Below are 14,264 nucleotides of genomic sequence, written 5' to 3'. Positions count from 1 at the left end.
CTGAAAACATTTATTGTTGTTCTTTCCTGAAAATTTTGTAGTGTTCCGTACCCAATCAAGTCTATGTACAGTATTCCAGGAAGAAGATGATGATATCTTTATACTTTCTCCACACAGACTGGATTGGTAGAATTTTACATTTAAAATAAAATATCGTGAAAGTTTTTGAGGGAATTTTAGCTTGTGAATGAAGATTCAACCCACATTGACCTAGGCTTTCAAAAAGGCAGAGACAGGGTGCTTGTCTGTTTACAAAAGATAAGAATTTAGGCAGTATTATAAACAAATAGTTCCAGAATTTAAGTTCTAACATCCTATTACAGTAGTCCAAAATTTACAGGCAGTTTTAGAGAGCTTTCAAAGAGATGGGAGCACCAGCACATTTTGAAGAAGGATTTTGCTGGCTTTTAAACTTGCCTTCAGCCACAGAGGAAAAACGATATTTAATACAACATACGAAACATGCTTTGCAAGTTGCTGCACTTTTATCTCAGTTAAAACTATTGAACTGAATGTTTTCCAAAGGAACTAAGTTAAACTCTACATTGCCCTTAAAAAAATGTCACCAGTGCAATTCAGAGACGATGAAAGTCTACAGAAATGAAGCTTGTAGTGATGGGACTAAAAAAAGTTTCAGATCTCTGGTTTATACAGTGTGATCACTGTAGGCATTTAGCTATAACATATAATGGGGCACACAAATAAATAATAAAATAGGAGCACAGAGAGCTCACTGTGTTCCAGGATTAAGGTGTCACATTCTCAGGAATGTGTGTGTGGTTTTTTTGTTTCCTTCCCTTTTTTTTTTTCTCCTCTCCTGACCACCCAGTAAGAATCTACAGAAAATGCTCTAAAACAGTATCATTCAAATAAAAAGGAACTTACTTCAGCATAACATCAGATTCCCTCACAATTTCTGCAAACTTATCCTTCTGTAAGCCTTGTTCAATGAGTAGTGCATGAGATTTATGGTACCTGGAATATAAAGAGAAAAATGAGTTGAACTTTGCTACGAAGATTCACCTTTCGTTAAATGTTATGATGAAAGGTATCTTCTGTGGTTAATTCTTGCTTATTCAAGTTAATGGCAAAACAGAACCAGTTGCTGTACAGCACTTAGAGAGATTAATTCAGTTAATGTGATAGCTAAAAGCTAAGTACTGCCATTAATTTGCCTTTAAAAACTTACTAAATCTAATCTTAGTACAGTTTGAATACGGGAGGCGTCTCTTACCATTCTACCATATATGGATACTTCTCTTCAATAGTGAGGGCTGGATCAATTTCAATAGCATAATAGGTTTCTTTCAGCTGCAATAACTGAAAGGGAAAAATACACCAGATGTTTAATGGATTTTAATAAAATAACACTTAGTATTTGGTGTAACTTTCTTCACACAGGGAATAATGACAGTTGTCTGCACAACAAGCCAACTGCTAGTAGGTTTTTTGTTTACCTTTTTCCGACACTCGTCTGTGATGATCTTAGAGTTATCAATGATGTCTGGGGGAGGGGTGAAAAAAAAAAAAAAGAGTGTTAAACAAGACGATATATTTCTTTTACTTTGCCCTACAGAACTGTAAATGGCACAGATTACAAGGTTTGATGACATACTGGTATGTTCCCTCAGAACTTCTCTTAGCAGTAGCCAGTAAAAGGAACATTTTTCTTTATAAGTACATGAAGATGTCCTTCCCCTCATCTCTGAATTACAAGGTCAATTATAAGCTTTTGTATGTATTTTTGAGATTTATCTGTTTCTGAAATCATCCTGAGGCATCCTGTATGTCCTAAAGTTCCCACTTCATTCTCTTTGTTTGTTCTAAAAGACTGTATACACCATAGGGATAAAAATGCCAAGAATTCTAAGGAGTTTACTATCGGGTTCTTGCAGGTGTCAGGACTATTATGGGCTCTTAAAAATAAAAGTCAACCCTACCATATATAGCCATTAACATCTTTAGAGTTCAAAACTCAATACTTTACTGCAAATGACAACTTATCTGATTTTAATTGCACAGATTTTGATTAAAATATACATACATACACACATAAAACCACAGTCACTAGAATATTTCTTCATTAGAATGTACAAGCCAGATAACAAGTCAACATAAAATCTCATATTATGAAATAAATTGGCCAGAAAATTAAAATATGTGAAAAATTGAGTGAACAAATCAATCTGTATTAAAAAAAAAAAAAAAGTACTCACTATGACAAGTTGGACATCTTTTTCCATTGTAGGAAAATCTACTTAATGTCATATCAAAATCTGTAATAATCTATTTAAGAAAAGAAAAAGCAAAACTGTCTTACAATGTGGAGGGACAAAGTAAAGAATGGCTAGAAATTCTGAACGATCAACAATAGCTGCAGCTGAGTAGCATGTGTGCCACAGAAACCTCCCTATTCTATTGAGCCATTGTAATGCAAGCTAGCATATCCCAGAAGAGTAACTTTTTCTAAAAAACTGTTTTTCTAATTTCTTTGGTCAGAGTATTTCCTGAAATTACTAAGGCTCCATGTTTATGTCATTTACTTAACTAGATCCAGGCTGAATTACAGTTGATTCAACAAGGACTATTAAAATATTTCACATGCCTAAGTTCTGGAGATTTCTTGAAGGTTGACTTCTGTTTTATATATAAATAGATACCTAAAGTTTTGGTATATAGCAACAATCTCACAGTTGCTTTTATTCCAAAGTAGTTACAGCTTCTACTATCTTTACCTGAAGTTTGGCAGCTCCACCTTTGATGAGGCCACAAATAATCTCCTCTACTCTCCCCGGGTCCTTAATATGGACAGTCTTCTTCTGAAATTCTGGCATCTGTGGAGAGTGAGAACAAAGACATAAACATACTTACAGAGGAAAACTTACAGACAATACCTGCCATCCATCAGACTGGAAGCTCTGTTACACTTTCATGTGACATCAAGACATGGTCAGGACAGGAAGACAAGAGTAAGAAGCAGCAAAAAATACTCTGGATGTATTAACTGATGAATGCACACAGTTCTGTTTACTTTCAACATCTGTTTTAATTTCCTTTCCTAATATCAAATTATCCAATAAGTTGACACTCACAGAAAAGCATTTAATTAATAATTATATTTGTAGGAAATAAAGGACACGTATAGAAACAGGACAAAAGTGTGCATCTTGTGGTTCAAATATGTCACTGGGAGATAGTGAGTCTTAAAACTAACTCTTTGTGCAATTAATATGCCCTTAAAGTCTCAACAGAGGTCAAGACGACACACTGTTTTTAGATATCAATTTTTTCCTTGAAAATGCTGTGACAACTGAGTACTCCAATACAAGGCTGTACAGTAATTCCTGCTCCCTAGCCAGTCCAGCAATCATTACGTTATCTTTTTCTCTGCACACTTTTGAAACAACACATGCTATCACATCACATATTCCCTTTGAATGAAGTATATTTCTTGAATATGATAAATGCATGTGGTGCACAAAACCCCCAAAACCAAACACCCCCACAAAACAACCTCCCCAAACAACACCTCAAGCCCTTGCTTACTTTGAAAGCTTTTCTTCAGCTTTGCAGAAATGCTAAAAGAACTGCTTATTTACAAAAATTTCTCAGTGTAGCATGCGTTTCCTTCCGTTACAATCACGTATAGACCTATTCTAAAGCAAAGGCATCAGACATTTACAACCTTTCTAAATGGGCATTTATGAGTAGTAAACTTCATTTTCTGTCGATAGAACTTCAGACATGATGAAGTGCTAGGAATTACATTTTTAGCACTCTGATCATTCAACTTTCCTTTTCTTATAGCTAGCATGTAATCTTCGCTGCAATGAGCTGATTTAAAAAGAAAAATGAAGAAGAAAAAAAAAAGAAGTAGCTTTTATTTCCAGACACATTTCTGGACCCAGAGTTCTTGTATCACCGATTGTAAGTCATGCAGCACTCTTGATGCTGCTAAGTCTTTTGTTTATTAGTAACAGTCAACTTGAAGCCAAATTGCAATTTGGTTATCATTTAAGAAAAAAATGGCATTTTAAAGTATTGCAAACCAGTACTATGGTGGGAATGATTCAAGTTCGGCTGGTAATGAGCAAATACTTTTCAAAGTTACTCCTAGGCAGAAACAGGTAGTTGTACAAAATGCTAAATTTTACACTTAATCTTGCTGGATTGTATCTTTTCTGCCACATCAGTGCTCCTATCTTTCAATATAACGAACAATTCTAATCCCCAGTGTGCTTACTGCTACTTTCTGGCTGATATCCTCAAAAACACTACTGAAAACAGAAAATAGAAATCCTTCTAGAATTCTGAGTTTCTGATGAATCTCCAAGGTTTTCCACCCATTCAAAAAGTTTCACCTGTACCAGAGTATCTTATAAAAAATTCTTAAGTCATGACAGCGTATTCACTACTTCTTTGCTTTATAAATCTCATAAAGAAACAAAGTGGATTTGTTTCACTTAGTTTAAAAAAAATAACATTTTCCTTTGCCATCCTATGGCACAGACATTTTCTGAAGAAGTGGTACCTAAGCCAAGGTCGTTGTTCCCTGTGTCGTTGCAGTGCTTTGCTACTACTTTTATTTAGCACAGCAAATTCACAAAAGGTCCATTAGGACTGACTTCCAGCTATCACCTACATTCCAGGCTAGGAGTCATTGAGAGAGCTGAGTGTTAACAAGAAATAGAATTCCTAAAAAATATCCACTCAAGAACTTGCTAATCTTTTGAGATATACCTTTACAAAGCATTTATAGGTATTTATTCACAATTAGCAGCAGATCTAGCTTCACAAAATAATTTATTAATAATCTGCAACTCTTTAAAGGTGTTTTATAGTATTTCTTTTCTGTGTTATATGGTGCTGGTAAACAAAAGCAAGCTTACCACTTGTGTGTATACAGCATTCTTTATAATGAAAGATAAAGCAGTTTGACTGTGTTAGATAATTTTTGTAGTGTAAATTAACTGATCTAATTCCTTTAACTTTCAGCAAATTATATATGAATTTTTAGATTTGGAATGCAAAAATTAAACAACATGAAATCTAAATGCGAGCTTTTCTAAGAAGTAGTTCAAGCATTATTTGGTTCACTTAAATACTAAGCAACAGATTTCGTAATATAACTAACTTAAACAGGTGTTGGGGGAGATGGAGAGATCAGAGGAAGAGATTGTATGAGGAAAGTTGGATCGTTTGGTACTGTTTCATTTCAGGTACTGCTTTGCTTTAGACAGAGCCCTTTCGTAAGTTTCTGAAACAACCTGAGGAAAAATCTTGGTAAACATTTTAGTAGATCATGTTAAACAAGAGATTGCTTAAGATTTTAAGTGTGATGAAAGCTTCCTGCTTTGATGTTGTAAACTGATACTCCTACTCAAGATCAGTTTATAAGGTTAATTTATCTCTAGTACATTTTTCATTTTTACACAAGAATTGATGTCAGCTGAAGCGTATTTTAATTTAGGAGGGGGAAGTCTTCTGCAGCAATTATAACCCATACAATTTCTGCCTCACAGGCACTTTCACAGACAAAACAAGTCTTCATTACAGATGTGGCATCTGATAAAGCCTCAGCTAAATATGGTTAGTCAAAATAGCCACTTTGTCAATACTAGTTCCTTGTATTAATATTTGCAACTGAACACTAAGCAGCGATTCTTTTATTTAGTCTTCACCATTATTATAGTAGAAGTAAATGAAACTGCCTAATGAAAGTCTAAATGAAACTGCAGTCACCAGTTTTCTGACAAACTGTCTCCTTCAATGTTTTACACTTCTGTCCAGTCTAGCTGCTGTTTCATTGCTGCATACTTGCCACTCTTCACAGTTGAAAGAGGAAAGCAGATTCTAGTTGGAAAGAACTGGTAAGACAGATGAAAGAACAAAGGGTGAAAAAAATGCTAGTAAGAAAAGTTCATTCAATTTGATAAAATTTGGAGTTCTATTTATTGTTTAAGAAAACTCTAGGAGTCAACTCAGTATATACATAAAAAGCCCCAAATTCTGATGCACTAGTTGATTAGGAAGAACAGAAAGGAAGAAGTAGCCAAACAAAAATCTCCCCAGCACCTAACAAAGCCAAGAAAGCTTTTCAGAATGAGGAGCTTCTACATACAGAACTAAAATGACATAAGCACAGGAAAAGGAATTCATATTTCATTGTGACATCTGAAAGTACCTCATATTGAATGATTTAAGTGCCCCTGTGTATTCTGTCATTTTATGAAAGTGTGAGAAGAGTTTTCTTTCTTACCAAGGACATCTATATGCTACTGAAATAGCCCAGAGGCTGGTATCTCTTAAAACACATGTTAAAAGATGAGAACTCCCAAAGGCAGTTTGTGGTTGGCATATACACTGGCCACAAAGACATTTAAATTTCTAGTCTCTGACAGTTTTAAGGAGCCTTTGAAAGAAGGAAGGAGAACAAAACTGAAAAAGATTATTTTAAAGGTTGAGCTTAGTTGGACTTACAAAAAGGAAAAAATGATCTGCTTGCTTGTTTGTGACAGCAGGTAACTGGAATAAGGATGTAGGAAATGATTTTGTAGCTAACAATGTTATACTCATACCTTGAGGAATGAACAGTAATGGATTCACGCAGGTTTGGAAATCCCTCAGTCCTACAAACCACAGAATGCATCATTTTACAACAAGGATAGTTTTGAAAATTACAAGTCTATTTAGTACGTGAAACATGCATCTGTGTAGCAGGGTTAAATAAAGTATTTGCTGTAAAGACCCTACTGAATTTTAGTTTTGGAATGAAGCTTCTTCTATACAGTTGGATAACAAGTGCAAATGGAACTGCTTTTATATTGTATCCAGGTGCTGCTTAATATATATGTTGTTTTCTTAGTTTGGGAGGCAGCTTGGATCTAAGTGCATGCTGTGTCAGTTTGATTATAAAACAAGAGCTGGTGACAAGACCTGTCATTCATTTTAGTGATCTAAGTGAATTTAAATGCCACAGTAAGCATTTCCAATCAGGTATCCCAGGAAATGAATAACTGATTGTGTGCACAGGGAGCAATGCCATATTCTGGAGTTAGGATTATACTGAACTTTTCAATCTACTGAGTGTTGGAGGTAAAACAGCTACTTCCATCCTTCTGGGACCTTCTGTTGTTTTGACTGTCAGTAATTTTAAGCTGGGAAGGATGAGTTGATGAATGACTTGCTATCTTAACTACATAGAGATATGGCTCATTTCACAATCAAATCTAGACACACAGCCTGAAATATTATTAGTAATAACTAAAACTGTAGGAGGTTGTCATCATAAGTCTGCTAAGCAATGCTTTGACGAAGGACATAAGACACTGGAGCAGAGTATTTTTATACTGAGACCCTGTAAGCTTACACTACTTGGCAAATATGAAGTTTTCTTGTTTTACAAAGACTCATCTAGTATGGAAGCCTCCCAAAAATCACTGAGAAGAAAACACTCTGGATTATGGGTGGATAAAAGTTTAAGGGAACTTCTCTATAAATCTCAATGATTGACAGAATACTTTGTTTTGAGCCAGTAATTGTGAATCATAGTAAGAACTGTTCTCACACTTACAAATGTATTAAAATATTCCACAAAATTTCAGCTGACCGTAATGTCACAAAAGTGATACAACAATATGATTTAGCTGTAATGCTACTGACAGTATGTGAATTTCAAGTATCACAAAATTTCTGTTTTTCTACTTAGTTGGTAAACCTGCCTTAGACTAGACTTGCAAATATGTTATCTTTTGATACAGAGGACACACATGGGTAGGCTGGCAAGGAGAGTTATTAGGGAACATGGAAAATGCAAATCAAAGTGATAAAATGTATAGGATTCAATTATTTGTAAAATTTTATTTCTAGTCTATGCTGACAGCCTCCACATAAATGACTATAAACCAAGAATAAATTTATTTTGGGAACTGCAGATGCCCAGTTCCAAGGTCTGAGACTAGCTATCACATATACTTACTTATGGACATATTCCAAAAAAGGCAGGGCATGGCATCAGTGGTAACTGTGAAATTTGATACCCTGAAGTTAGAAAAAATTGATTTTGCTGTTCTTGGTGGAAGAAACTAACAGTCTGGTGAGATTATAAAGAAAAGGGACACATTCCTTGATTTACATATTATTTTCCACTCTCATTTTTTTTCCTATTATTACAGAACATTATTTACTCTAGAAAAAAAAGCTTTCTAAAAAAACTTCTGAAAAAGCGTGCAAGCTTCCTCATGTAACTTCTGCTATTTGCAGTGTATGAGTTGCAAGAAGCAGGGGAGCTGTAACAAAACTCACAAAACAAGAATGTATCTCTTCCACCATATGTAGAAGTTCATATACATATAAAGCAAGATTTGCTTTAATTCAGACTGAATTTTTTTTCATTAGCGCAGTAGAGGTTTCTCTTAGCAGCCCCAGCTGTTAGTAGGCTTATGTTTTAGACAGGAACATCAAAAGCTACGGGACATGAGTGTAGTCACATCAGTCACTCCATTCTGTGCAGCTTGTCAGAAGAACTGCATTACCGATTGTGCACTCCGCTAGCATAACCTCAGCTCAGGACAAACACAATTTATAATTACCAAAACCATAATACATTTTATATTCATATGATGCAAGCTTAAATACGGTAAGAAGTCCTTAGGAACCAGTAATTACTAAATTACTATTTTAATAGTTCTGTCAAGAAATAGCCTTAGGACGACTTGTCTAAAAAGTAAATAGGCAAAGTTATTACGTGAATGAAACAACAGAACACTGAGTATCTTCACAGTTGCTTGATAACATGCTGTAAAACTAGATACCCAGCACAGGTTATATGAAATAACTTGAATTGGCTTCACTGCCTAAGCTATTTTAAGACATGGAATAGGATGCATATAAAAAATTATTTTTCCTGTTTTATTTTATTTATTTACATATTTTTTATACCTCCTATGCTGGATTCTGATAGTTTGGAAAAAAAACCCGATTAAAAAAAAATCTGGAGAGAGTATTTTCACAAAAAACATGACAACAGCGTTTCCTCTTGTGTTTTTAAAGGAGAGTACCTGTGCGTTGAGCTTAGGGCACTCCTGATTCTTCTGTCCTTGATTTTGTCCTACTGCAACAGCATAGGTGGCAAGCAGAGTCCAGAGATGCAGGGCTTGCATGCAGGCTGCCAACAAAAACCAACCAAATCCTTTTAAGAATTGGTCTGCTATATTATGTGATCTTTCTATTGCTGCTGTATAGAAATAAAAGCTGACATGCACAGTACATAGTGACATCACCCTGAAAATATACCAACACTTAAGAACGCTCTGATACAGATTTAAAAGTAGAGAAACATTTAAGCTGAATTAACCTATTCAATTAAAACTGTATATTTGTTCCTTTAATGCTGTTGCTAATTCTGTGCTATCAAATTTTTAATACAAAAATACAGTTTGTCACAGTAAACAACTGCAAGTAAGCCCTCAGCTCATAACCTTGGCTTAAAAATGCAGGCAAGAAGACAGTCGGTACTGTTGACAGAAGCTGTGCACACTTACCAGAGGGTTTTGCAGGAGCAGCTGCAGAAGCAAAAGAAAATTCCTCTTGCTTGAGAAACACTAATATAGCAGCACAGGGTGCAGTTGAGGGCGTTTCCAAATACAGCCTGACTAATCCCCGTGCAAAACCCCAGGGTCCTGTGACGCATGTCAGCAATGCACAGCAGTTTGTTATGCTCAGCAGTACAGCCCGACGGGCTTACGGATCAGCTGGTTCACCAACAACAAAACCTTTGACCTTCACAGAATGAACAGCTTTCATGGATGCAGCAGGCAAATTTGGGCTGCTCTAACAGAGGGAGGCACTTGTTTTTCAAAGCAGAAGTTGACTACTTTGTTACTTTTTAAACCTTTTCCAAAATCTTTGCAAGTATTTTAGGATTTCCTTTTGCAGAGTGCCACAAATTTCCTACAGCTCAGTGACATGCTCTCATTAATGTTTACTAAGGTAGCACACATTTATTTATGTAGAAGGAGCAAATGAACTAATTAATCTTTGTTTTGGCTGTAATTATCTGTGTGATACTGAAACAGGAAATCGAGGAGCCTTGTTTGTCAGGATTTTTGAAAGACAAGGCAACTCAACCTGCTTTCAGAAGTTTGTAATTAGGCATGTTGCCTGATCAAAGACCGTAACTAGGTGACACAGAAGATGGATTGAAAAGAAATTAAAGCATGAGAAGATGAAGGAAGCATTGTCTAATTACATTTTACACTCTGAAGTGTAAATGCTTGAAAGTGTCACATATAGCAAGTTAACTCTTGCTATAGCAACAGTGCAAGCTTCTCTATATCACCCCACAACTCATGTTCAACCTCAGGTTCATGATCACTGTTTCAGGCTGCCAGAATGAACCACAAACATCAGGCCAATTCATATGTGGCCATCAATGTGAGCAGTGTGATCATCAGAGCTGAAAGCAAGGGCAGGTTAGTAGTGTAGCACATACAAAAACCTCTATTGCTATGAAAAAAACCCTCACAGCAGCAGGACTCTAGAAATTCATTAGTTATAAAAATTTCCTTCTAAGGAGGATGTGTTCTTCTACATTAGAAAGCCCAAAAATTCAACAGATTTTTTTCTGAATGGTACAGCAGATCCATGCTTTGAGTCTACATTCCAACTGTAGGTCAGCATGTACTATATCAGAATTCCTCAGTGTATCTGGCCTACAGTGTACTTTCATTTTTTTCAGTGGTGGTCTCTGTGTTTTGACCCAACAAAACAACTAGTGAATACTTCAGCTTATACAAAACATGCAACTTGAATCAACACTCAACCTCTTGGAATTGAACAAAATCCCCTCAAATGCACAAGGTCTGCTGCATCCTGAAGCAGCAAAACCATTTGAAAGGTATTTTCAAAATATAACATAAGCCTTGCAAAGGCTATGTTCTGTAAATTGAACTTACCTGGCACTGGTATTTGCCAGGATTCATAGCTCCCATTAATCTACTTGTTAGAGCATTTGTATGCTGTTGTAGAAGGTACCATATAGGGAATATTACCTTTTACAGTATTTTATTATCGTTAGCATGCTTTTCATTAATATTTTCATATAAATGTTTGGGAAACATATGCATAGTGCAGTATCTTGAACAAATATGACTAATTTGCACAACAAAAAGTTGTAGTTTACGTCAGTACTAGATTTCCAACTCAAAAAAACCCCTTGTAAATAATGAAGTAAAATATGCTCATGTAGTTCAGGGAAAGGCATCACTTTATACATTCAATTTGCAAAGTGACTGCTTTTGGGCTTTTATATATTTCAGAGGTGACGCTGGTACTGATATATAGATGGGTCTTGTAAACCTAATTGATGGGACTGGGATTTGGTGGGTCGTGGAGCTGGCCTGTTGATATTCTGGTACTTCTCAGATGTGATTCACTGAGAAAATAAATTCTAATGCTGTCAATAATTTAAAGAAAATTAGCGTGCTCTTTATGAAAGTTGGGAAAACAAAAAAAAAGAGGGGTTTCTTATTTTATTTAATTAAATTTAAATACAACTCCAGATTGGAAAAAAAAACATTACAGAAATTAAGTCCAACTCTTGCAGACTGTTTTTGGGTACTCCAGACTAAATAGAAAGTGTTTCACATGAATGATTACAGTTTTAGTGAAAGAGTTAGAGCATGACGTGAGCAAAATTTATGTAAACATTAATGCAGCCAACACCTAATTCTTAGAAAAACAGCCACTGTATCTCTATCAACAATGTACTTTCACTTTAATGAAATTGCCATATGTGAAACTCCTCGTCTACAAAACAAGGAAGACTGTCTTTTCAACTCCAAGAAACCTTTGTGCCAAACACTTAAATTACAACAGCTCCTACTAACCATGTTCTGTTACTGCTGATTTGAGAAACAAACTCCAGTATGACATTTCTACTCTTTGAAATTCGGAAGGTCATTTAAATATATTTTAAGAACCACAAACTAAAGAGGTATAGCGATGTCAACAGACAGTTTCTATTTTAGCCTTTTCCCTTTGGCTGAGGGCCATATCTCAACTACAGAATATTCTACACAGAAAAAGAGAGAGAGGTAAAAAAGAGCAGCACTTAAAACATTAGATGATTTGTCATTCATGTAAGACTAGGAAAAGGTTCAACTTCATGTGCTGGTGTGTTAGATGAACTTGGTGTGTAAAGATTCAGGATGCTCTCAAAGAGTATGAAACACTGCAAGTTTTAATCTAAAGTAAAGAAAAACTGGTTTTACCGGTCCTTACATACCCTTGCCCTAAGTTGCATTTCTTTGTGGAAAGATATTAACAGAACACAGGTAAGTTACCTAAGAAAGTTAGGTAACTTACCTTAACTGTTTTTTAAGTAAAAAATTGAATACTTCAACTACACTGACATCAGCTTTTAGAGATGAAGAAAGAGGACACAGTTAAGAGTAATTTCTGCTCATTAGAATATTTGCTACAAAATTTAGAGGTGACTGAAACCTGTCTGCAGTGTAAACATAAGCTGGTGTCTTTTTGTGAGCTTACTACTTTTTATTCCTCTCTAGTGACCCTACTACAACTGAACAAATTTGAATATATCCTCATATTTTTAGTATATTGCTCAACTTTACTTGAGCAATACCTTGCTTTATTGTAGGGATCAATTTTAAACATTAAAGAACTGTATTTGTTATCTAATTTTGCTTTTGCAGTAAGTTTACTTAGTACATATTTTCCAAAGCAGCCTACCTGATATAATCTCACAAGACAGGGAAAGCTACCTGAACCTTGGTATACTCAGATACCAAAACCAAGCAGAAGAAAGGAACCAACACAAGCCACCTGTATTCAAACACGATTATCATTCATGCCCTAGTGAACTGAGTTAGTGAGCAGCATGCTGGTTCCAGGAATAGCTTTTTATATTTGTGACAATTAAAGGGAAAGTAAGATAAATGCTCAGTTTGATGAAGCTAGGGTACATAAAGATTTAGCAGGTTGTCTTGCAAGAAGGTTGGATACTATTTATTTTTTCCAGTAAAGGTTTAGTGTAAAAAACCCCATAGTAGCCACATTTACAATTGGTATGGTGCGATATAGAAATATTATTTGTATATGAAAGTGTATGTCTATTATAGAGATGATTTGTGAGGAGTGTCATTCTTCAAACAGAAGAGCCTGAACAGCACATACTATAGAAAAGTGCTAAGGATATATTAAAGACCGAATTCATTAAACTGTGATAAATCCAGAGAAGACAAATGCTAAGAAGGTGAGGGTCTTAACCTGAATGGTATCACAGGACTTATTTAATGACTTTTTTTTGGATAGAGATTTTTCTGGATCTGATCAGAGATCCATCTTTCTTTATAATACATGAGAAAACCGGTGATCATCTAAAAGTCTGACAGTTTGTGGCTGTATCGAACACTTCATAGTGCTGACACATACGCTCAAATGTATTAAGAACAGCTAAACTTTGTAAGCGTTTTTTCTTGTTGCATTTAATACATCTCTCTGATGGGAGACTAAAAGATACTGCAGCATCATTGTCCCTTAAGTGCCTTCCTCTCATGCTTATAGAAACACTTCAAAAGCAGTGATCTCTGCTTAATTAATCAAAGACATATTTTTCAAACACAGGTTTTATTACACGTTACAAAACTCAGAAAGAACTGTAACAACTGTGGCAACAGAAGTCAACACTTCATGCAACATTTCAAGTTCTCTGTAGAAGTCTATGAAGATCTAATAGTAACTAAGGCCTGAATTCCCAGTATTTTATGTGATCTCCTCCTCTCACTTACTAGTCCAGGTCAAAATTTAGTCTGAGAGAATACAGGGGCTACAGAACATACAGAACCAGTTCTATAAGTTCTGAGATGAATGAATACAGCTCTGGACAGGCATCTTTTTTTCTCTGATTATATGTTAGGGGAATCACCTCATCTCTGTGCTTAGTTCCCATTCCATCACTTTGGAGAGAATTAAGCTTTTTAACTGGCAGGTTAAAAAGGAAGTTATGTATTGTGTATTGTTTAGTTATTGTTCCAGTGAGTATCTGGAAATGATCAAGTGATCTTCAGTCAGTAATCATGTATCTATCTTGGAAATACTGCTCTATAAATGAAATCCTACTTAGCCAAAATTCAATCTGATTAGCTTTGTTTCTCTCCTGACCTCGCAAAAAAAAAAAAAAAAAAAAAAAAAAAAAAAAAAAAAAAAAAAAAAAAAAAAAAAAAAAACAAAAAAAAAAAAAA

General features: G+C 35.2%; 1 protein-coding gene across 5 annotated transcripts in view; it reads right to left on the bottom strand.

Annotated features, from left to right (window-relative positions):
* The window catches only part of NT5C3A (5'-nucleotidase, cytosolic IIIA), a 25,918-nt gene that overhangs the window by 2,838 nt on the left and 8,816 nt on the right, over positions 1–14,264 (bottom strand). For 2 of the 5 annotated variants that reach the window (XM_027892224.1, XM_027892239.1), the window contains exons 2-7: positions 9,060–9,166; positions 2,736–2,834; positions 2,217–2,286; positions 1,458–1,504; positions 1,235–1,320; positions 886–975 (exon numbers count right to left, since the gene is read on the bottom strand). In XM_027892224.1, coding sequence (XP_027748025.1) covers positions 886–975; positions 1,235–1,320; positions 1,458–1,504; positions 2,217–2,286; positions 2,736–2,834; positions 9,060–9,166 — 499 coding nt within the window. Of the gene's footprint in view, positions 1–885; positions 976–1,234; positions 1,321–1,457; positions 1,505–2,216; positions 2,287–2,735; positions 2,835–6,578; positions 6,630–9,059; positions 9,167–14,264 lie in introns of all 5 variants that reach the window. The other 3 variants (XM_027892233.1, XM_027892260.1, XM_027892249.1) reach the window with 2 other exon arrangements.

Source organism: Empidonax traillii, unplaced genomic scaffold, assembly GCF_003031625.1.
Source record: "Empidonax traillii isolate 1590-97213 ecotype Southwest subspecies unplaced genomic scaffold, ASM303162v1 scaffold14:size4059594, whole genome shotgun sequence".
NCBI lineage: Eukaryota > Metazoa > Chordata > Aves > Passeriformes > Tyrannidae > Empidonax > Empidonax traillii.
The sequence above is the reverse complement of the archived record's forward strand: the minus strand, read 5'-3'. Positions and strand labels throughout refer to the sequence as shown.